The sequence below is a fragment of the Entelurus aequoreus genome, linkage group LG04 (genome assembly GCF_033978785.1).
Source record: "Entelurus aequoreus isolate RoL-2023_Sb linkage group LG04, RoL_Eaeq_v1.1, whole genome shotgun sequence".
Lineage (NCBI taxonomy): Eukaryota > Metazoa > Chordata > Actinopteri > Syngnathiformes > Syngnathidae > Entelurus > Entelurus aequoreus.
This window is the reverse complement of record NC_084734.1, coordinates 25088286-25113038: the sequence shown is the minus strand read 5'-3', so window position 1 is coordinate 25113038 and position 24753 is coordinate 25088286. Positions and strand designations below refer to the sequence as shown.

The 24753-nt window shown below is 40.9% G+C and overlaps 1 protein-coding gene across 2 annotated transcripts in view; it reads left to right on the top strand.

Moving 5' to 3' along the window:
* The window catches only part of epha7 (eph receptor A7), a 208350-nt gene that overhangs the window by 151118 nt on the left and 32479 nt on the right, over window positions 1-24753 (top strand). For both annotated transcript variants that reach the window (XM_062044430.1, XM_062044429.1), the window contains one exon: window positions 7929-8037. In XM_062044430.1, coding sequence (XP_061900414.1) covers window positions 7929-8037 — 109 coding nt within the window. The remainder of the gene's footprint in view (window positions 1-7928; window positions 8038-24753) is intronic.

Genomic DNA, 24753 nt, shown 5'->3' with positions numbered 1-24753 from the left:
GTCCGAAAAATACAATACCATGAAACAAACATAAAAAATTAATAGTTAGTTTACCCTTCAGTTAATTATTTGTTACAGTTTAAATGAGAGAGACAACTATATTTCCTACAGTAAACTTTGACACCCACACACGTTTTGTATATATTTATAGGTCTTAGGTTTCATATGTAGTGGATTTACTGATAGAATCGACATAGATGCATTGACTATTCACTGTATGAATATAAATATTTTATTAATATATTATTGATCTTAATTTACTTTTTTGTGGAATTGTATCTTCATCGAGTCATACCAAAGACTATAAAAATGGGACCTGCTTGGCACTCAGCATCAAGGGTTGGAATTGGGGGTTAAATCACCAAAAATAATTCCCGGGCGCTGCCACCGCTGCTGCCCACTGCTCCCATCACCTCCGAGGGGTTGAACAAGGGGATGGGTCGAATGCAGAGGACACAATTCACCACACCTATTGTGTTTGTGACAATCATTGGTACTTTAACTTTTCATCGGAACATACAATACACATGCACCTCCATCCCCAGCAGGTGAATTAAATGAGCCTACACACCTCATTCATTATCTCAGCTACCACCGACACCCCCACTAGGATGCATTCGGAGTCCAGTTTCTCACAACCTACTCACATACACCTGTTAAATCGACCAAAGTCATTGCTAAGTGTACTGACAATACCACCTTGATTGGACCTATCTTCGAGAAGGATCAGTCTGCATACAAGAACGAGGTCCATAGACCGTCAGCCTGGTGTTCACACACCTCTCGCTGAATACTAGTAAAACCAAGGAGATGTTTTTTGATATCAGGAGACAGCAAGACTTGAATCCATTCCCACTCCACATCAATGGGGAGGTTTTTTTGAAATAGCGCAGTCTTTCAAGTTCCATGGGACCATCATGTCCAACAGCCTCTTCTGGTCAAACAACACTGCAGTTGTATTGAAGGCGGCACACGAGAAATTCCATTTTCTGGGAGTTCTCAGGTGAATCACCGTGAAGACGAGACTGCTTGCAGCAATTGAGTGTGTCCTCAAATATGACGTGGTGGTGCAGTACTAAGTGTGCTCTGCTGTGGATAAAAAGTGTCTCCAGAGAGTGATAAGACGTCGGACAAGCTCATCGGCTTCCAGCTGCCACCTCTGGAAGACATTGCCACCTCACGCTTTTTCAGCAGGGCAAGGACACACAATTTTATCAGACAGCTACATCCCCATCTTTTTGAGTTGTTGCCTTCTTGTAGGCGGTATACGGCAGCAAAGGCTTGAACAAAACATTTGAGTTTCTTCCCCTTGTTCTCAACAGTCAACACCCATGGACACACCCACGAAAGTACTAAATAACTGCACCATATTCATTTAAGTTATTTTTCGGACTATAAGGCGCACTTAAAATCTTTTCATTTTCTCAAAAATTGACAGTGCGTCTTACAACCCGGTGCGCCGAATGTACGGAATAATTCTGGTTGTGCTTACTGACCTCAAAGCAATTTTATTTGGTACATGGTTTAATGATAAGTGTGACCAGTAGATGGCAGTCATACATAAGAGATACATGTAGACTGCAATACGATGGCAGTAAACAACACCAAAACTTTAAATGTTCCATTGAGAATATAGCACATTACACACGCCGCTCAAAAATCTGTCAAAATGTTTTTTTAGTATGACTACGATAAGCTATGAAGCCGCACCGCTTGATGGATTGTTGGCGCATTCAACATACGAGTATTATTATGGTGTAAGGACCGCAAAATGGCACCTATTAGCAGACATATTACCTGGTGTTTTGTTTCGCAATGTTATGCAAAACCAACTTTTCTTACCTTCTGGTACCTGCTGATGTGTATTTGGGATATGCATAAGTCATGAAAATGTGCGCGCATCCGCAATTGTAGTCCGTGTTGACGCCGTAGTCATAAGCTTCTTCTTTTTCTCTACCTTCTTATGTGGCATTCATCCTCCGCTGTTGCCATTTCTAATATAAAGTAGCGTAAAGTTCTTACTTATATCTGTCAGTAGACTAGCTATCAAAGCGCTAAAAACTGTAGTGAGTTTACATAATTCACCTACGGAACTTTAGTTATTAGAGGGTTTCGGTCAGATGGTTTTTCACGGGACACATTTCCGGCGTTGATGTTGCATTATTGAGCCACGGATGAGAAGATGCTGCTCCGTCATTGATTTAATTAAATTCTGAATTTCATTAAAACAGTTAGCTCCGTCTTTTGACACTTCTTCCACTCCCGTCCTTGCCTGCTACACCGCTACAACAAAGATGACGAGGAGAAGACTCTGTCGAAGGTGAGCCACGTAGGTAAGACCGCACATAAAATGGCGCATCCTGAAGAGACGCTCAGGAAAGTAACTTGAAGATGGTCTGTAAAAAATAATCTATGCCACACTTTCACCAAAGAACCACCATTACATTTTATGTAGGCCACAAGATAGTGTTTTAAATTTAGAACAAAATCATAATACGACCCCTTTAATGCGCCTTGTAATCCGGTGCGCCTTTTGTATGAAAAAAGACCTGAATAGACCCGCTCATTGGTAGTGCGCCTTTTAATCCGGTGCGCCCTATGGTCCGAAAAACACGATACATGTTATTTTTGTTAATGCACCTTATACATCTATATTACATGTTATATATTTCTGTTTTTTTACCGCATGCTATTAATCAATGTTATGGTTGCGAGGTGCGATTGGAACCACGCATTTAGTGCATTGCACTCACTATAAACCTGGCGACACACCCAGGTGTTCCCACGTCACTCGTTTACTTAAGCGGGTGAGACATGTGGCTAATTTCTTTCATCGCAGTTCAACAGTATCCAAACAAAATCAGCTACAGCTGCCATCACACAACCTTATCATGGATGTTTAGACACGATGGAACAACACATTGCATATGCTGGCTCCATTGTTCACCAGTCCAAAGATAAGCCAAAACACCAGTCTTCTGTTATTGTCCCTGTGCCTAAAAAGTCAGTCATCACCAGTCTCAATGACTATGATAAGTGTTGTAGAGACAGAGTGGTGTCTAAAATGAAAGAGCTGGGTGTGTCCCCTTCAGTGACTACGTTTCCATGCACTAAAGTAGCCTGACTTTGCAAATAATTCGGCTGAAAATAAGCATTCTAAATCCATTGAAACACCTTACTCCAAACGTGTTTGGCTTTTGGAAAGTCGGACTAACACACCTAGATTGTGCGATTAAAAAACAGTTTTCCCGAGTGCCGGAGAGGTCCCTTCATATTGCGCATGCACCAGTGTCAACGTGCGGGATATGACTCAGAAGCAGATCCAATTCAACCAAAACATAGGCAAAAATTGGAACAAAGAGAATGCTGTATGTTTGCTTTACAAATTAAAAGAACAGAACATTTTGAAGTGCACCAATAGAGGAAGAAAAAACGGAGATGTATTTGAACTTCAGAACAAATATGAGTAAGATGAAGCAGGTATACTACAAGGCAGAAAAGAAAGCATACACAAACCTCTTCACGCTGCATTTGTGCACTCCAAACTGAGTAGCAACAACTCTGTATTCCGCTCAACTGACAAGGTCGTCTGAAACGGTGAATCTGGGAACCAGCAGTCTTTTCCTTCGGACTTAAAAATCCTTCCATCAATCCACAGAGCTTATTGAATGCACCCGTCCATTCTTCTTCCAAAACACTTCAAAACAACTTTCTCCCACCAGTCTTTACTGCAATAAAGAGCAATTTGTGAGGAGCCGCAAAGATGCCTTGTTGTGGTGTGACGTCATAGGTCAGGGGTCGGCAACCTTTACCACTCAAAGAGCCATTTTGACCCGTTTCACAAATTAAAGAAAACAATGGGAGCCACAAAACTCTTTTGACATTTAAAATGAAATAACACTGCATGAAAAGTTTTTTTTTGCTTTGTGCTATGTATAAACCAGGGGTCTCAGACACGCGGCCCGCACCTTAATATGAAAATGTAATGTTAGTGCGGCCCGCGAATTTTATATGAATGGAGCTTGACAGCGTCATACTTGCCAACCATCCCAATTTTTCCGGGAGACTCCCGAATTTCAGGGCAACTATTCTCTCGAATGTCTGCTGATTTTCACCCAAACAACAATAATAAGGGCGTGCCGTGATGGCACTGCCTTTAGCGCCCTCTACAACCTGTACATACAGCGTGCCAGCCCAGTTACATGTTATATGAGGCTTCTGCAGACACGTATGTGACTGCAAGGCATACTTGGTCAACAGTCATACAGGTCACACTGAGGGTGACCGTATAAACAACTTTAACACTCTTACTAATATGTGCCACACTATGAACCCACACCAAACAAGAATGACAAACACATTTCGGGAGAAGAGCCGCACCGTAACACAACATAAACACAACAGAACAAATACCCAGAATCCCATGCATCCCTAACTCTTCTGGGCTACATTATACACCCCCGCTACCACCAAACCCCGCCCCCCCCCCCAACCCTTCCCCCCCACACATCAAACCCCTCCCCCCTCCGTGCGTCGGTTGAGGTGGGCGGGATTTGGTGGTAGTGGGGGTGTATAATGTAGCCCGGAAGAGTTAGGGATACATGGGATTCTGGGTATTTCTTCTGTTGTATTTATGTTGTGTTACGGTGCGGATGTTCTCCCGTAATGTGTTTGTCATCCTTGTTTGGTGTGGCTTCACAGTGTGGCGCATATTAGTAAGAGTGTTAAAGTTGTTTATACGGCCACCCTCAGTGTGACCTGTATGGCTGTTGACCAAGTATGCCTTGCAGTCACTTACGTGTGTAAGCAGAGGCCGCATACAACATGTGACTGGGCCAGCACGCAGATAGTATGGTGAAAACACGGACGTGACGACAGGTTGTAGAGGACACTAATTAAGACAGTGCCATCACGGCACGCCCTCAATATTGTTGTCCGGGTGAAAATCGGAGAATATTTGCCCCGGGAGATTTCCGGGAGAGGCACTGAAATCCGGAAGGCTCCCAGAAAAATCGGGAGGGTTGGCAAGTATGCAGCTGAGCCGCATCAGAGTGGTCAAAGAGCCGCTTGCGGCTCCGGAGCCGTGGGTTGCCGACCCCTGTCATAGGTCAACCGGAAAAGCAATACAATTATCCGCGCTAAAAGGAAATAAGTGCCCCCAGTGTACGAGGTATGACCAATAGTCGCATTAGGTAGTGTGTATGGACACTGGGACTTCACATGGAGGTGTGAAATTGTGAAAATCTGACTAACTTGGTACATGTGAACATAGTCGATCTGAAGCTTGATCCTGACCTTCCTGAGCGATCGCTCCCAGTGGGTGAGAGTAGGCCCCCACACTTCCTCAACCATCAGCCTCAGCCTGGGCACCCTACAAGTCCCCTTGTGATGATCCGTTGCCCAGATCATGTTTTGTTTTAGTCTAAGACTCCCTTAGTTCTGTTTCAGCACCCCAGGGTTTGTGTTTCTTGGTTGCCATGGGTGTTGATTATTTTCACCTGCCTTTGATTAATGTTGCTCCTGCAACAGGTTTCTATGTTAGCTTTCCAGTGCTAGTTTTCTGCCTTAGCCAGACAGAGTGTGGCGAACGGCAGGAATAAATAGCTCTCTGATTAGTGCCCGGGAGCAGGTGAGCGACCCGAACACTAATCGGAGGCTGGTGAAAATAATCAGCACCCATGGCAACCAAGAAACACAAACCCAGGGGTGCTGAAACAGAACTAAGGGAGTCTTGGACTAAAACAAAACATGATCCGGGCAACGGATCATCACACCCCTATTCTACACGCATGACAAAACACCCATCCACTCCAGCGACACTGTAATCAATATTGCAGACAACACCACAGCGGTGGGAAATATCTCTGGGACAGATTAGTCTGTGTATATTGACAAGGCGGTTCAACTGAGCAGGTGGTATAAGGACAACAACTTCACCCTGGACACCAAAAGACAAGATCATTGAACTTACTTCATTGAACTTCACCCTGGACATCAAAAGACAAGATCATTGAACTTACTTCCATTACAGTAAACTAAAGATCAAAATTAATTTAGTAGGTACCCAGCTTCCGCTTCCTGGGCGTTCAGATCAAGGAGGTTCTCACCTTTATGTATAAACAATATAACAACAGTTTAGAATATTTTACTTTCTGGTGCGATAAAAATTGGTGTAATACTTTTTGTTAAATATATTTTTTTACAGTTAAACTTCAGTTAAGTTATGTTATGCTTTTATTATGATGTTACTGACAAGGTTTGCACATATTTGTCAAGGAAAAATGACATTTATTCTCTATTCTATTCTATCCTTTTTTTTGTTTTTACAATGATTGTGTTCTGCTAGTGACCAAAGATGCAAGACAGAGCACGGTTACTTCAAAAAATCCAACACAGTGTAGCACAGAGGCTACAAGTAAAAACATGTAATAAAAAGCATAGCGCAAGGGTTTTAAACTCACTTTAGATGGGGGGCCACATGGAGAAAAATCTACTCCCAAGTGGGCCGAACTGGTAAAATCACAGCAAGATAACTTAGAAATAAAGACAACTTGAGATTGTTTTCTTTGTTTAAAAATAGAACAAGCACATTCTGAAAATGTAAAAATGTAATGTTGTTGGGTGTTTTTTACACTTACATGTTGCGGTTAATAATATTCTATCTTTATTTGTCGTTATTTATATTTTTTTAACAAATTATGTGATAATGTTCATCAGTCAACTCATTGGAGTTAATTTTCAATCTATCAAGCTAAATACCCATCCATCCATTCATTTTCTACCGCTTGTCCCTTTCGGAGTAGCGGGGGGTGCTGCATTCAGGTGAAAGGCGGGCTACACCCTGGACAGGTTGCCACCTCAAAATCAAATTACAGTATGTTATTTATGTAGTTTGATCATTTTCCTCGACTGATGTACTAACATGATGTGGTTTATTTTGTACATACTGTAGATAGCATCATCTACAAAGATACAAAGAATTGTTATTGCAGCATCTAGTGGACACATTTAGAACAGCTGTTTCTTTCCTTAAAACATTTCAGGTTAATTTTTATACTTAGCAAACTCATCCCGCGGGCCGGATAAAACCTGTTTGCGGGCCTGATCCGGCCCTCGGGCCGTACGTCTAACACTCCTGGCATAGCGCCATGGCCGAAGAATAATGTCCGAGAAATAAAGCATAGCACACTAGCTGGAGGTAGGTAAATAAAGAAGCCACACTAACACAGATATTTAAAAAATGCCATTTGACATTTTCGGCCATTAGCAAACTTAGTTGTTTGTCCTTCTGGAGTTTTCAGAAGGGTAACATTTTTTAAAAGTCTGGATTCAAATAATGTACATGACATTGTACGTGTATTTGACTGTACTGCCAAACAAAGTCAGAATGGGAGACCAAATATGCTGTAGTTGTTTTGACAAACTTGTAATTGGCCAAAATGCGCAAAACATCGGGTGAATGTTTTCATGTAAACAAATCGGAGAGGGGGAGATGTACTTTTATTTTTTTACTTCCTGTGTTTGTGTGCACATTGTATTATAGCACGGGTGTCCAAAGTTTTTTCACAGAAGGCCTCATACAGAACAATTAAAGGATGCTTGTCCAACTTTGATGTGTTTTGTGCATTAAAGATGCTAAAACCAACCCAGTGTAGTATATGCTATCTGAACAAAACATCGACTTGTTTGTTTTGTGTTATAGGTGACAAAGCAAATGAATCTACTGTGTAATAACATAGTCAATAATTATTATTTAAAAAATATGCTGAGGGCCAATAATAAATGTGCTGCAGTGGAAAAAATGGTGTAGTCTTTGATGTTCTGCAGGGCAGTGTAGTCTTTGATGTTCTGAAGTTCACGCTGAACATTGCAATTTTTCTGCATGTCTGTCTGTGTGTGTTTACGTGTGTGCGTGTCCTTCTCATCAGCTGCAATTGTCTCCAGTGAGCAGAACCCTGTCATCATCATAGCAGTGGTGGCAGTGGCAGGAACCATCATCCTGGTGTTCATGGTGTTTGGCTTTATCATTGGGAGAAGGTACGCTCTCGCAGGCCCCATTGACGCGCCGCTTTTGTGAGTCTCTGATTGCCAGTTAGCTCTTCCATCATTCACAGGCCCCCACATCACACACACATACACAAGCACCAAATCTGCTACGGCATGTTGTAATAATGGTTGTTTTATTTCAATTAACAGAACTATTTGGGTATGTGATGATCTATGCAGGATGCACCACCCTCTTCTTTTCACCATCACAAAACCACCTTGCTCACATTCTATGACACACACTTCCATCTGCATGACTCGCTTGTTAATAAGGTGGTTTCTTTGGAGTCTGTCATCCGATCAGCAGGTTTAATGTCAAACATTGCGTGATAATTGTGAAATATCAGAACATAGTGAGTCATACACAACACTAACTAGCTTTTTCTTGTTCGATGACATCAGTATACTACAAATCTTTATTGTTAAGTTGTGTCTCATGTCGAACATGTTGCGCTTTTATTATTATGTCCAGTCAGTGTTTTTTTAGATAATGCTGTCTGCCTTAAACAGGGTAGACACAACAGTGCATATATACAATTATTGAAACACAGTAATGATAGTTTAATATACAGTAAATAATATAAATACATAAGATAATATAAATACAAAGTCATATTTTAATTAATCTAATATTAATTTGAATATAATTGCTATAATAATGTATATACATATATATGTATATACATATACATATATATACATTTATATATATATAAATATACATATATATATATATATATATATATATATATATATATATATATATATATATATATATATATACACATATATATATATATATATATATATATATATATATATATATATATATATATATATATATATATATATACACATATATATACACATATATATACATATACATATATACATTAGAGACGCCACACAGTGAACCCACACAAAACAAGAATGACAAACACATTTCGGGAGAACATCCGCACCGTAACACAACATAAACACAACAGAACAAATACCCAGAGTCCCATGCAGCCCTAACTCTTCCGGGCTACAATATACACCCCCGCTACCACCAAACCCGCCGACCTCAACCGACGCATGGAGGGGGGGGGGGGGTTTGGTGGTATCGGGGGTGTATAATGTAGCCCAGAAGAGTTAGGGATGCATGGGATTCTGGGTATTTGTTCTGTTGTGTTTATGTTGTGTTACGGTGCGGATCTTCTCCCGAAATGTGTTTGTCATTCTTGTTTGGTGTGGGTTCATAGTGGGGGGGGGGGGGGGTGATGTGTGGGGGGCGGGGTTTGGTGGTAGCAGGGGTGTATAATGTAGCCCGGAAGACTTAGGGCTGCAAGGTGTTCTGGGTATTTGTTCTGTTGTGTTTATGTTGTGTTACGGTGCGGATGTTCTCCCGAAATGTGTTTGTCATTTTTGTTTGGTGTGGGTTCACAGTGTGGCGCATATTAGTAAGAGTGTTAAAGTTGTTTTATACGGTCACCGTCAGTGTAACCTGTATGGCTGTTGAGCAAGTGTGCCTTGCTGTCCCTTACGTGTTCAAGCAGAAGCTGCATACAACACAAGGCTGGGCCGGCACGCTGTGTGTACAGGTTGTTGAAGGTGTAAAATGCTGTACCATCACGGCACGCCCTTGTTATAGTTGTTAAGGTGAAAATCGAAGAATATTTGGCCCGGGAGATTTCTGGGAGAGGCACTGAAATCTGGAAGTCACCTTGGAAAATCGGGAGGGTCGGCTAGTATGCAGCTGAGCCGCATCAGAGTGGTCGAAGAGCCGCATGAGAGTGGTCAAAGAGCCGCATGCGGCTCCAGAGCCGCGGGTTGCCAACCCCTGGCCCAGCCCTACGATAAAACCTAAAAAACATGTGAGGTGTAGCCCAGCTCGCTGCCGCACAGATGTCCTGTACACCCCTCTAAACAGGCCAGAACCCTTGTGGAATGTGCCCTCAAAATTGTAGGGGGTTGCAACTCCTTACAACTATAGGCCAGTGAGTTGGCCTTCACAATCCAGTGAGACAACCTCTGTCTAGAAAGTGGCTTGTCTCTTATGAGATGTGGTACATGACACCAACAGCTGACCCACTCTTCTGAACTTCGATTTTCTTGTAACATACTCGTGCAACACCCTCTCACAGTGCACAACAGTTAAGCCTATGTTCCCCTATTGTTGCAAATGGGGGAGTGTGAAAGGCTCTTAATTCCAGAGTGGAACATCTATTAGATGAGTCCACAACCTTAGGCACCAAAGCAGGGTTAGGTGGCATGCAAGCCCTCGTCAGCCCTGAAGCACATTGTAAACAAGCTCGGCAAAAGCTATGAACAACACTTTCTTCAAAGAAAGACATCTGAATGGAACAGCAAGGCACTTTCTGTGTCAACATTCTAAAGTTGTACCTTTATAGGTGTTTGTTTGATCCCTGAAGCACCAAAATGAGCCAACGGGATTCTCCCCCTTTCTTTGGGATGAGAAAATAGCGGGAGTAGAAACCCTTACAGGACAGCTCTGTTTGGCCAAAAGAGATGTTATTGTAGCTTGTAAAATATATGGTGACCCCTCTGGTACTTCTGAAGCCAACACCGTGTTGAAAGCGGGTGGTTTCATAGCAAATTGCATTCTGTAGCCGGAAGTAACCGGATGACCCATTGCTGTCACATGCGAATTCACCTGCATTGTCAACTCCCGCAACAAAAGGCAACTGTGTTTCACTGTTGAAGCGTGAGATCCGTCAAGTGGCCAAACGGGAGCATGATATTTTATTATTATTTTTGTTTTGAGACTGCGTGGGTTTCCTCCGGATACTCCGGCTTCCTCCCACCTCCAAACAAATGCACCTGGGGATGGTTCATTGGCAACACTAAATTAGTCTGTGAATGTGAGTGTGAATGTTGTCTATCTGTATTGGTCCTGCGATGAGGTGGCGACTTGCCCAGGGTGTACCCCGCCTACCGCCCGAATGCAGCTGAGATAGGCTCCAGCACCCCCGCGACCCCGAAAGGGACAAGCGGTAGGAAATAGATGGATGGATGGATGTTTTGAGTTGCTCTGAGCTCTTGGCCTGGCTGTGGTTGCACTAGCTTTATTACTTTTAACAGAGGTGATAGTGCTTGGTGACTGAATCACCTAAATTTTTTTAACATAAGGAGAAGGCAGCATATAGAGAACACCTTGGAAAATTGGACGGGGCTCCAAAACACGAACTTTGGCCACCTTATGTGTAAGGGGGAAGACTGAATTAGGATAACTGCTTTTTTAACTCCCCAGGGCGAGATGTGTGGCCTCTAATCACAGCCCCTACAAAGGTGTGTTTATCATGAAGCCTTCAATTCCCAATCTGAGGCTGCTATTTAACCTGCTAACCAGCTGCATGTCCCTTTTGTCCCATGCTCTTGGCCTCCTTCTTACTGCTGCTGAAACCGCAGCGAAGCCAGTCCTCCAACCGTGAGGCATTTGAGGGGCTGGTTTCCATGGCAAGCAAAAATCAAACGCTTCAACCTCTTTTTTCCTTCCGGGTGGTGATGGCCTCCTTCATTGTTGCCAAAGATGGACCAAAGAAGCCCTTAGTGGGGTCAAAATTGTTTTGATGACCTCCGTCTTCTGTGGATTACTCAAGCCTGACAGGTTCAGCCACAGGGCCCTCTCCTGGAACTGTACTGCACTGTGAGAGGAACACAAGATGAGGTCATTCACCACACAGATTTTATCCCACACGGCGGAGTTTGCAAATCCTGAGTTCATCTGCTTCCCCATCTTCTTGAAGATTTCCGCTTGGCTTGATACACAGACAGCAACGTCAGTGCATTTAGGGCACAAACAGACTTAGCAGAGCAATATTGGAGGAAGCTGACAGGAACAGGCTGTGAAGGTGAGAATGAAAGGCCGTTGGATGTTCTCACTGTGGGGGTTCGGCCAGCCCCAACTCACCCATCTTGTAAATTTCCAACTTAGAGCAGCCCTTCGTGGAAAGCTTGATCTTGTAAGGGCTTGTCCAGTAACGGGTCATCTCCCTCATACATATATTTACGGCTGGGAGATACTGCTTTGATGGCAGCTGGGCTGGCGGGAGCCATCACACAGTCCCTCACGATGCATCTTGGGTGTCAGGCCACTGGATGCCTAACTTGGAAGCAGCTAACATCATGCATTTGGCTGTACCCTGGGGAGACAGCCGCTGTTGTACTGGGGGTCCTGGCTGGGTAAGCAGGAAAGATGGAGTGGTCTTCCTTCATCCCATCCATGTCAAGGAGGACAGAATTGCCATCGCCATCTGTATCCTCTGCTCTGGGCTCCAACTCGAGGAGGTCTTTTAAGAGTACAGGCATGTAAGCGCTTAGTAGCTTGCGGAGAATGGGCAGCAGCTGTGGTTGACTCTGCCACTCTGAGCCTTCTGTCCAGTATCTGTTCTGGCAGTGATGCACAGTTGGGACATGACGGGGGTCCCCCAGGGATACCTGAGCATTTAGTGCCCATTGAGTGTTTGACTGAGATGGGCAGGACGCAGGTGGGATGCACCTTTTTAGCCTTTTTGCCCAGTCCTTTGGTGGAGACCGAAGCCATCGACATGACGCTGGCTCACAAGAGTCTAGTCACCGCGAGTGTGAACAGCGCTCCACACAGGTGTCCATAGGGATGGGAATCGAGAACCGATTCTGTTCCCAGTGTATTAATTCCTTGGAATTGCTTACCATTTTTTCAAACGATTCCCCTATCGATTCTTTAATAATAATACCTGGGATTTATATAGCGCTTTTCTAAGTACCCAAAGTCGCTTTACATGTTAAAAACCCATCATTCATTCACACTCTTTCAGGCAGTAATGACATAATTTTGCAACGTGCATAGTGACGTCAGAAAGCAACATGGCAGCGTCCGAGCAGAAGTAGTTTGCCGCCGTTTTACAAGAAAAAATTGCAACAGTGCTTCTTGTAATAATTGCAAAGTTGCTATTTTATCAAGAAGAGGACATGCAAGCAAAATGCTGGTACATTTGAACACACAGCATGCAATAACTACAAATGAATGTCACATTTGTGCCGATCTCATAGGGTACTAACAAATCACCAACTTTAATATTAACTCTACTACCTGTTCAAAATTAAATTAATGCCTTCTCATTTAAATGAGCTTTAGGAGACATAATCTGACATATCAGTAATAGCTACAGTTCATGTCTGCAGCTAGCAGGGAAGAGTACCATGACTCGGCCAGGAACGACAAATGTCACCGAGCAGTGACTAAGTTTGTGGTCAAAAGCTTGCACTTATTTGCCACAGTAGTTGCTCCTTCAGTAGGTGAATGTTGAATTGTAGTCAGAGAAAAGTTGCATGTTTTCCTTCCACCAAATATTATCATATTATACAGGTGAAACTTATACAATTTGAATATTATGTAAAATGTCATTCATGTCAGCAGTCCAATTCCAAATATGAATCTAATGTGATATTAAATCAATACATGCAAAGTGAGATATGTCAAGCCTTTATATATTGTTATAATTTTGATAATCATGGTTTACAGTTTAAAACAAAACACATTTTCTGAGATTTTCAATTGATGGTTTTAATAAGCCGCAAGCCATAAACATCAACATTATATCAGAAGACGTCTTGGAATATATTATGTTTCAAGTTATGAGCCTACGTCATATATTAGTTTCACTTTGTAAATCAAAACAAACCTTTGGAGGATATTCATTTGTTTGTGATTTCCAGTATATTTTCAAGGGAGACGACAAAAGATTCTTGAAAGTTTTGAAAATGTTACTAAATGTTCCATTCTTGTGTAATTTCCACAAGTTTTATTTTGTTGAATTCTACAGTAGAATGTTTATTTCTCATATCTTTTTAATCTGTGCAATGTGCCTTTTAAGACCTCACTGTTGTTTTGTAAGTTCATGTTACCTCTTAACTCAGGGGTCGGCAACCCAAAATGTTGAAAAAGCCATATCGGACCAAAAATTCCCCCAAAAAATCTGTCTGAAGCCGCAAAATATGTAAAGCCTTATATAAGTGTATTTTAATTAAGGCAACCCATGATGTGTCTATATTAGCTATATTAGACTACTATCAAAATGACTATGTGTCGCAGGCTGACGCAAATCTTCGTTGACAGAAATGTTGAAATATATATGTAATATTTATTCTACACATTTTTACAACATTGGAAAACATTACTTTTTCAGAGGGTGAGATAACTCCTGGAAATTACTGGCTTAGAATGGCCAAAACTAAAGATGTGTGTGTTCAAGTTGAAGGAAACGTAAACTGCAAATAAAATGAGCTCAACTATACCTAAAATACGAGGCATAACGATGCATTATGTACATACAACTAGCATAACTAGCATGTTAGCATCGATTAGCTTGTAGTCATGCAGTGACCAAATATGTCTGATTAGCACTCCACACAAGTCGACAATAGCATCAACAAAGTTCACCTTTGTGCATTCACACACTGCATAAAAAGTTTGATGGACAATTAGAGACAAAGAAGAAGTGCCATAAAACACGTCTTTCTGTGGCAGCATCAAGGAAAGTTGTACACATAAACAAACTCCGGTGCGTTCAAGGACTTCCGAAATGACTAGGACAAAATGGCACGCGCCATATACTCTCATCAGTGAAGCATGTTTAATATAAACAGTGGGATTTCTAACAATTAGGAAGGTTTGGGTCATGTTTGTCCACCTACAGAAACCATATTAAAACAAAAAAAATATTTTTTTCCTCATCTATTTCTATTTTCATACATTTTTGAAAAAGCCACCAGGGCGGCGCTAAAGAGCCGCTTGTGGCTTGAGAACCGTGCGTTGCCGACCCCCGTCTTAACTAAAGAAAATTGATGATAATCCATCTTTTTGTTATCTTTTTTTCCAAACAAGAATCGATAAGAGAATTGATAAAAAAAACAAATTTTTAAGCAGACTGAAAAGTGGAATTGGAAATATCTTATCAATGCCCCTCTTTATGTGTGCGGTTAGCAAGTAAACGCTAACTGAACCAACAAGGCCACCTTGACACGCAACCATTTCGGTATAACGTAGACTTGGTTTAGCTGCGCCGATTGATAAAAACATTTGCTAAGGAGGCAGGTCACGAAGTTGACATGTCCCCTGCTCCTAAACCAGTGTAAGACACAAGGAATAAGAAAAAAACCGCCGTCAGTAACTAAAGTCGATTACCACGTTTGCAACTTTACCTTGACGGATCGTCTTTGAACAGTTACACCAGCTACACACTGTTAGTTTGGACCAGCTGAAGGAGCTTAGTGTAGTTCCCACATGGGGAGAAAGCAAGAATGATTGGGGGTACAGGTCCGGAGGGTCGTACCCTGGGTGTAGCTGACAAACGTGTCATTGATGCTTCCCTAATCATACATGTCCAAGGCGATATCCCATAGTGAAACAACGGACATAGAAAATAGCTGCAGTTTTGGGGGAGTTTTGCATATCATTCATAATCTTTATGTGAGACATGAATACATGTGTCTTTCTTTTTCTGTGCATCCTAAATAGTGAAAAACTGCTAGCAAGAAGCGGCTACGATGTAAGTAATCTGGATTATACTATTTTTCCTATAAAGCTAAAAAAAACAACATCCAAAACACATTAGTCATTAAAGGCCTACTGAAATGAATTTTTTTTATTTAAACGGGGATAGCAGATCCATTCTATGTGTCATACTTGATCATTTCACGATATTGCCATATTTTTGCTGAAAGGATTTAGTACAGAACATCGACGATAAAGTTCGCAACTTTTGGTCGCTGATTAAAAAAACCTTGCCTGTACCGGAAGTAGCGTGACGTCACAGGTTGAAAGGCTCCTCACATTTCCCCATTGTTTTCAATGCAGCGAGAGCGATTCGGACCGAGAAAGCGACGATTACCCCATTAATTTGAGACAGGATGAAAGATTCGTGGATGAGGAACGTGAGAGTGAAGGACTAGAGTGCAGTGCAGGACGCATCTTTTTTCGCTCTGACCGTAACTTAGGTACAAGCTGGCTCATTGGATTCCACACTCTCTCCTTTTTCTATTGTGGATCACGGATTTGTATTTTAAACCACCTCGGATACTATATCCTCTTGAAAATGAGAGTCGAGAACGCGAAATGGACATTCACAGTGACTTTTATCTCCACGACAATACATCGGCGAAACACTTTAGCTACGGAGCTAACGTGATAGCATCGGGCTTAACTGCATATAGAAACAAAAGCAATAAGCCCCTGACTGGAAGGATAGACAGAAAATCAACAATACTATTAAAACATGGACCTGTAAATACACGGTTAATGCTTTCCAGCCTGGCGAAGCTTAACAATGCTGTTGCTAACGACGCCATTGAAGCTAACTTAGCAACGGGACCTCACAGAGCTATGCTAAAAACATTAGCTATCCACCTACGCCAGCCAGCCAGCCCTCATCTGCTCATCAACACCCGTGCTCACCTGCGTTCCAGCGATCGACGGTGCGACGAAGGACTTCACCCGATCATCCATGCGGTCGGCGGCTAGCGTCGGATAGCGCGTCTGCTATCCAAGTCAAAGTCCTCCTGCTTGTGTTGCTGGAGCCAGCCGCTAATACACCGATCCCACCTACAACTTTCTTTTTTGCAGTCTTCATTGTTCATTAAACAAATTGCAGATGATTCACCAACACAGATGTCCAGAATACTGTGCAATTTTGAGATGAAAACAGAGCTTTTTGTATTGGATTCAATGGAGTCCGAATACTTCCGTTTCAACGATTGACGTCACGCGCATACGTCATCATACATAGACGTTTTCAACCGGAAGTTTAGCGGGAAATTTAAAATTGCACTTTATAAGTTAACCCGGCCGTATTGGCATGTGTTGCAATGTTAAGATTTCATCATTGATATATAAACTATCAGACTGCGTGGTCGGTAGTAGTGGGTTTCAGTAGGCCTTTAATTACATGCTGTGACCTGCTTATTAACCAAGCCATTGTTATTGTGAGCGTTAACACTGACAAACTACTTTTCTGCCATAGGGACACACCGCCCTGCTCCTCATTCACAATACAATGCGATAGGACAACAATCTGTACAAGAACAATCCTATAAACAACCACGAATATACAAATGTATTACCCCACATTTCACATATTATCATGTTTGTACAAAACCCAAAACCAGTGAAGTTGGCACGCTGTGTAAATCGTAAATAAAAACCGAACACAATGATTTGCAAATCCTTTTCAACCTATATTCAATTGAATAGACTGCAAAGACAAGATATTTACTGTTCGAACTGAGAAACTTGGTTATTTTTTGCAAATATTAGCTCATTTGGAGTTTGATGCCTGCAACATTTTTTTAAAAAGCTGGCACAAAAAGATGGACTGATGCAAAGTGGAAAAAGAGTTCTGTGGTCTGACGAGTCCACATTTCAAATTGTTTTTGGAAAGTGTGGACGTTGTGTCCTCTGGAACAAAGAGGAAAAGAACCATCCAGATTGTTATAGGCGCAAAGTTCAAAAGCCTGCATCTGTGATGGTATGGGGGTGTATTAGTGCCCAAGGTACATCTGTGAAGGCACCATTAATGCTGAAAGGGAAAATACAGGTTTTGGAGCAACATATGTTGCCATTCAGGCAACGTCATTTTCATGGACGCCCCTGCTTATTTTAGCAAGACAATGTCAAGCCACATTCTGCACGTGTTACAACAGCGTGGCTTCATAGTAAAAGAGTGCGGGTACTAGACTGGCCTGCCTGTAGTCCAGACCTGTCTACCATTGAAAATGTGTGGTGCTTTATGAAGCGTAAAATACGACAACGGAGACCTTGGACTGTTGAACAACTTAAGCTGTACATCAGGCAAGAATGGGAAAGAATTCCACCTGAAAATCTTCAAAAATTGGTTTCCTCAGTTCCCAAACGTTTACTGAGTGTTGTTAAAAGGAAAGGCCATGTAACACAGTAGTAAAAATGCCTCTGTGCCAAATTTTTTTGTAACGTGTTGCTGCAATTAAATTCTAAGTTAATGATTATTTGCAAAAAAAAATTACGTTTCTCAGTTCGAACATTAAATATCTTGTCTTTGCAGTCTATTCAATTGAATGTAGATTAAAAAGTATTTGCATATCATTGTATTCTGTTTTTATTTACACATCGTGCCAACTTCACTGGTTTTGGGTTTTGTAGCGTAAACAAGTATGCAGTTGTTTTTTTGCATCAGTGGTATCGTGTGCAGCTGTTTCTGTCGGCATGGCTTGCAAACACCAAGTCTTGCAAATGTAATAGATAGATTTTGTATACCCGACAGAATTTGTATCCCTTGCTGTTGTCCTGACTCTCTTGCTCTCGGCCCCCGTCTGTTCCGACGTTTCAAAAGATAAGGGATTGGCTCTTAATTTCCCCTGAAGTAGTCGTTGTAGGCTTTCACAAAGAAAATTAAATGTATATAATGTTATTAGAAGTTTTTTAAGATTTTTTAGAGTGCTTTATGGTTTGAATAGCTGAAACCTCATTACCTGCTAGGGTTGACCCGATACCAATATTTGTAGATAAAACATGTTGAAACGGAAAATAACCTGATATTAACAGTAAATGAACAAGTAGATTAATAATCCCTTTTTACAGCTTGTCCTTCATAATTTTGACAACATAATAGAATGAGAAATGACACGATATATTACTGCATACGTCAGCAGACTAATTAGGAGTCTTTGTTTGTTTACTTACTACTAAAAGACAAGTTGTCTACTATTTTCACTATTTTATTTAAGAACAAAATTGTTATTTGATTGCAATAAGAAACATATGTTTAATATACCCTAAGATTTTTTGTTAAAATATAGCCTACAATGTCATTTTTTGTGGTCCTCTTTATTTTGAAAAGTATCAAAAAGTATCGAAACACATTTAGGTACTGATACTTGTAAAAAACTCACTTTATTTGGCGCCATGGAGGCGAGGATTAGTGCTAAAAGTAGCTAAAACACTGCCGACTGCAAATGGACATTAGCTGCTAGCTAGCCATGTTTTAAAGCTCCTCTTCCTGAGGGCGTTTCTGTGTTATAACTTCACCATTACCTTTAGTTTTTAAGTCAAAATGCGTCCGGCCGTTCTCCCTTTTCTGTCTACACACTGTGTTTGCTTGTAAGTACTCCGTGATTGTGCGCTGCTGAACATGCTCCTCTGCTCGTAAAACCAGCAATGTCATGACGTGACGACGACGCGCCGTCATGCCTGTAAAACAAAATATGGCGAACCGGTTCTTTTCAAACAGACTATAGTACCGTTTTTGATTCATTAGTACTGTGATACTATACTAGTACCAGTATATCGTACAACCCTATTACCTGCATTATTTGGCCGCCTTTTACTATTCGTTTTTTTAATCATCTAATAAGCACTGAAAAGAAAAATGTGTATGTTGTTGTCCCACGTAGGTATTGTGGATGATGGGCAAAATAGAATAAAAAAAGTGAAAATCCCCTTTTATACATAGTTACTAAAGTTAATGTATTTATTACACATATAGTATGCATTCCATATATTTTAACATACAGTACAGGTTCATTGTTCCCCTGTATAGAAGTAGTTGTGTGTGTGTGTGTGTGTGTGTGTGTGTGTGTGTGTGTGTGTGTGTGTGTGTGTGTGTGTGTGTGTGTGTGTGTGTGTGTGTGTGTGTGTGTGTGTGTGTGTGTGTGTGTGTGTGTGTGTGTGTGTGTGTGTGTGTGTGTGTGTGTGTGTTCTTGTATTTCTACCCTTCTTGAGACAGCAACAAGGAAAAGTACCGTCCATATGAGGACCGGTGAACACAAGTTAGGACCGAAATTATGGTCCCAATAAGGAAAACCATTGCATCTGATAGAGAATGTCTCATTTGCACCCCTGGTGGTGAAATCTATCAAAATTAGGGTGGGCCCAAAAAGGAGGGATTTTTCAAATTGACTGTGTGTCGGTTTTAAAAGTGCTCGCCCTCTGGTCAACGTATGAAATAAGTGTGTGTAAAAATTTGAAGTGCTCCCCCTCTGGCCAACATATGTAATAACAAGTGTGTTTAAGAAATTGAAATGCGCCCCCTTTAGCCAAAATTAATTTTAAAAAAATAAATATGTATATGAGACATACTGTAATAACTTGAAGTAAATAATGAAGATTAAAAACCAATTACAAACAAAAAATAAAAAAATTAACTAAAAGCTTACCTTTTTTATATTTGCATAGTTTTGTATATATTATTAATGTTGTAAATACAAATCTTTATATATCTAGAAAGGGTGGTCCTAAAAAGGTAGGCATTTTTCGGAGGTCTCAAGAAGGTAAAAAATACAAGAAGGTGTATGTGTTGTGTGCGTGCATGCCGCACCCTATCATTGTTGTTGTACCAGTCAGTGGCTGTCAACTTTCATTGCCGTATAGGACTTTACAGCCACAGTAGACGCTGTATCCATCCGGCCATCCAGGGCACAACTCCATGATCCTTAAGGACGGATGCTTACTGCTGCCTTCCGTGTTCTGTGTAGTGATTCTCATGCCAATGCAATTGAATTGTATTGCTCAAAGTATGCTTCTCCTGTGTGTGTGTTCTAGAAACATCGTGATAGGTTTATTGTAACAGAGAGAGACAGAATGTCCAAACAAAAGCATCAGATCAAGTTTATGATTTGATTTACTGTTACCGTATTTTTCGGACTATATGCCGTACCCACTAAATTTTAGAATATATATATATTTCATATATTAGCTGCACCGGACTATCAGCCGCAGATATATATCATATGTTGTGAAATGAGATATTAACATAGAAAGATTTTGTAAATGTTTGTTTAAATACTTCCATTGATTCCAAACAGTGCCTGTAACAAGGCAGTAAAACAGCTGATCAAACAAAACAGAAAAGTCATTGATGTCTTTATTCATCCTTTATTACAGACCTGGGCAAACTAAGGCCTGGGGGCCGCATGTGGCCCGTTAAGCTTTTCAATCTGGCCCGCCGGACATCTCCAAATATTTATTTTTTATTTTTAAGACGTAATCTGTAGCTGCCTGATGTGATATTTTCAAATGACCGTAAGTCTTGAATTATACAAAATATTTCAATGTTTGGGGATCTGCGCTTTTGCATGATATACTAGTTACTATGGTAATCTAATTAGTTACTATGGTAATCTAAGTCACAGCAGCTCAGATGAGGTACCAAGCAGTGTGGGTGGGGAGCGTTTCCACAGAGTGTCTCCAGAGCGGCCAGCCTGAAATGCGGGCGTCAGGGACAGACGTCGAAGAAGATTTTTACAACTAAGTTCTAAAGCTTACTGATATATCAAATTGTAGGTGTTTTTTTGGTTTTTTTTACCCTTTGCGTTCATATTTCGCTGTTTGTTGCATTTTTGTTGCGTTTCGCTTGATTGTAAAATATGTCGATCGAGGGGGGGTGTGAAGTTCATATGTTGTCGATATTCAGTGTTTTATCGTTCGTAGTTAATATTATATAAATCACACATTCTTTGTTTCCATGTACATTCTGGGTGAGACACATTTCTTTAATCTAAATTTGACCCCCGAGTCAAAATAATTGCCCAGGCCTGCTTTATTAGATGAATACATTTTTCTCCTTTTGAATAAGCTTCAAGATGTTTATAAGGATTCTTCTTTCTTGTACTTTGTAAACAGTTTGAACAGTTTCTTAAAATGTATTATTTTAGTACATTTTTTGATTTTTTTGCTTAATCCGTTCCATAATTTAGCCGTTAGCAAAGCAAAATCCACAGATTAGCCGCACCTTTGTTAAAGTTAAAGTTAAAGTACCAATGATTGTCACACCCACACTAGGTGTGGTGAAATTTGTCGTCTGCATTTGACCCATCCCCTTGTTCACCCCCCGGGAGGTGAGGGGAGCAGTGGGCAGCAGCAGTGGGCAGCAGCAGTGTCCGCGCCCGGGAATCATTTTGGGGGATTTAACCCCCAATTCCAACCCATGATGCTGAGTGCCAAGCAGGGAGGTAATGGGTTGAAAGCTTGGGAAACATGTAATGGCTTAAAAGGTAGTTTGATTGAATGGAATTAAGCATTTAATTCTCTACCAATCAGAAAGCATCTGGACCCCACTAATCTGTTATGTGCCCATGAGGCACACAAGTTAGTCATGTTCCTTAAGCAAACAGTTAGGTGAGGAACAGACCTCTGTTGGCGCCATAATTCATGAATAGACAAAATATAAAATAACAGTCAATTGCCCTAATTGTGGAGCTCCACAGAAGATCTCACCTCATAATTGTGAGAAAGGTTGGAGACTAGACCCGAAATTACAAAGGATGATCTGGTTAATGATCTCAAGGAAGTTGGGAGCACAGTCACCAAGAAAACCATTAGTACAACATTTAAACTCTAATGGATTGATTTTGAATGAACATCTGATGGACTCAGACAAGGCTTGGCGATTGTGATGTGGCCTGATGAAACCAAATTTGACCACTTTGGCATCAACTTGACGTAACGTGTTTAGTGTCAAAAATCCTGAATTTGAACCCAACATTACCATCTACACCAGGGGTGCCCAAAGTGTGGACAGGGGCTAAAAAATCGGCCCGCCAAAGTGTGTCTTCCCAAAATGTTGTACATATTTATACTTTTTTAAGCTCACACAATCATTGATGGCATGTTCGCAAATGTGACAAGTTGCCATCTATCGAATGTAATGCTCTCCACTACCTTAAATAATGGTGTTATGGAATTAAACTACCGTATTTTTCGGACTATAAAGCGCACTTAAAATCAAAAATCGACAGTGCGCGTTATAACCCATCCATCCATCCATTTTCTACCGCTTGTGGTAGAAAATAGGGTGCTGGAGCCTATTTTAGCTGCATTCGGGCGGAAGGCAGGGTACACCCTGGACAAGTTGCCACCTCATCGCAGGGCCAACACAGATAGACAGACAACATTCACACACTAGGGCCGATTTAGTGTTGCCAATCAACCTATCCCAAGGTGCATGTTTTTTGGAGGTGGGATGAAGCCATAGTACCCGGAGGGAACCCAAGCAGTCACGGGGAGAACATGCAAACTCCACACAGAAAGATCCCGAGCCCGGGATTGAACTCAGGACCTTCGTATTGTGAGGCACATGCACTAACCCCTGTTCCACTGTGCTGCCCGCCTTATAACCCAGTGCGCCTAATGTACAGAAATATTTTCTGGTTGTGGATATCGACCTCGAAGCTATTTTATTTGGTACATGGTGTAAAGATAAGTGTGACCAGTAGATTACTATCTACTGGTCTACTATATGTGACTACTGTCACATATAAGAGATACGTGTAGACCGCAAGATGACGCCAATAAACAACACCACAACCTTAAATGTTCAATTGAGAATATAGAACATTACACACGGCGCTCAAAAATCTGTCAGAATGTTTTAGTACCACTTTGGTAAGCTATGAAGCCGCACCACTTGATGGATTGTCAACATACGAGTGTTATTATGATGTGTATAAGGACCGCAAAATGGCACCTACTAGCAGAAATTACCAGGCGTTTTGTTTCAGAATATTATGCAAAACCAACTTTTCTTACCTTCTGGTACCTGCTGGTGTGTATTTGGGATCTGCATAAGTCCAGAAAATTTGCGCGGGTCCGCCATTGTAGTCTGACACTGTAGTCATAAGCTTCTTCTTTTTCTCTACCTTCTTATGTGGCCTTCATCTTCCGCTGTTGCCATTTCTAATATAAAGTAGCGTAAAGTTCTAACTTGTGTCTTGCTATGGAAGCGCTAAAACATACTTTATATATATATATATATATATATATATATATATATATATATATATATATATATATAAAGATATATATATATATATATATATATATATATATATATATATATATATATATATATATATCTTTATATATATATATATATATATATATATATATATATATATATATATATATATATATATATATATATATATATATATATATATATATATATATATATATATATATTATTCACCCAAGGAACTTGTTTTATTAGAGAGTTCGGGTCGGACAGTTTTACAAGTGAGCCACGGATGAGGAGATGCTGCTCCGTTATTGATTTAAGTAAAGTCTGAATGTCATTAAAACAGTTAGCTCCATCTTTTGACACTTCTTCCACCCCCGTCCTTGCACGCTACACCGCTACAACAAAGATGGCGGGGAGAAGACGCTGCCGAAGGTGAGCCACGTAAAAAAGACCGCCCACAAAATGGCGCATCCTGAAGCGACTGTCAGAAAGCGACTTGAAGATGATCTGTCAAACATAATCTATGCAACATTTTGACCAAAGAACCACCATTACATGTTATGTAGACCACAAGGAAGCGTTTTTAATTTAGAAAAAAAATATAATAATATGACTCCTTTAATGCGCCCTATAATCCGGTGCGCCTTATAAATGAAAAAAGATTGAAATCGGCAGTGCGTCTTATAATCCGGTGCGCCCTATGGTCCTTAAAATACGGTACTAACTTATTTTGCAGCTGTATACTTCAAATTGCTGCGTTTGGCCCACGACCCACTGGCCCATTTTCACTTTGGCCCTTTGAGGCAAAACGTTTGGGCACCTCTGATCTACACACTTAAATATGGAGTTGAAAAAGTTCTGCTTTAGGATCCAGCACTTATTTCTGTCAATCAAATACAAAAAATGTGTAACCATTACAGCTAAAAGTGGATACATACATACATACTCTCTTTTATTT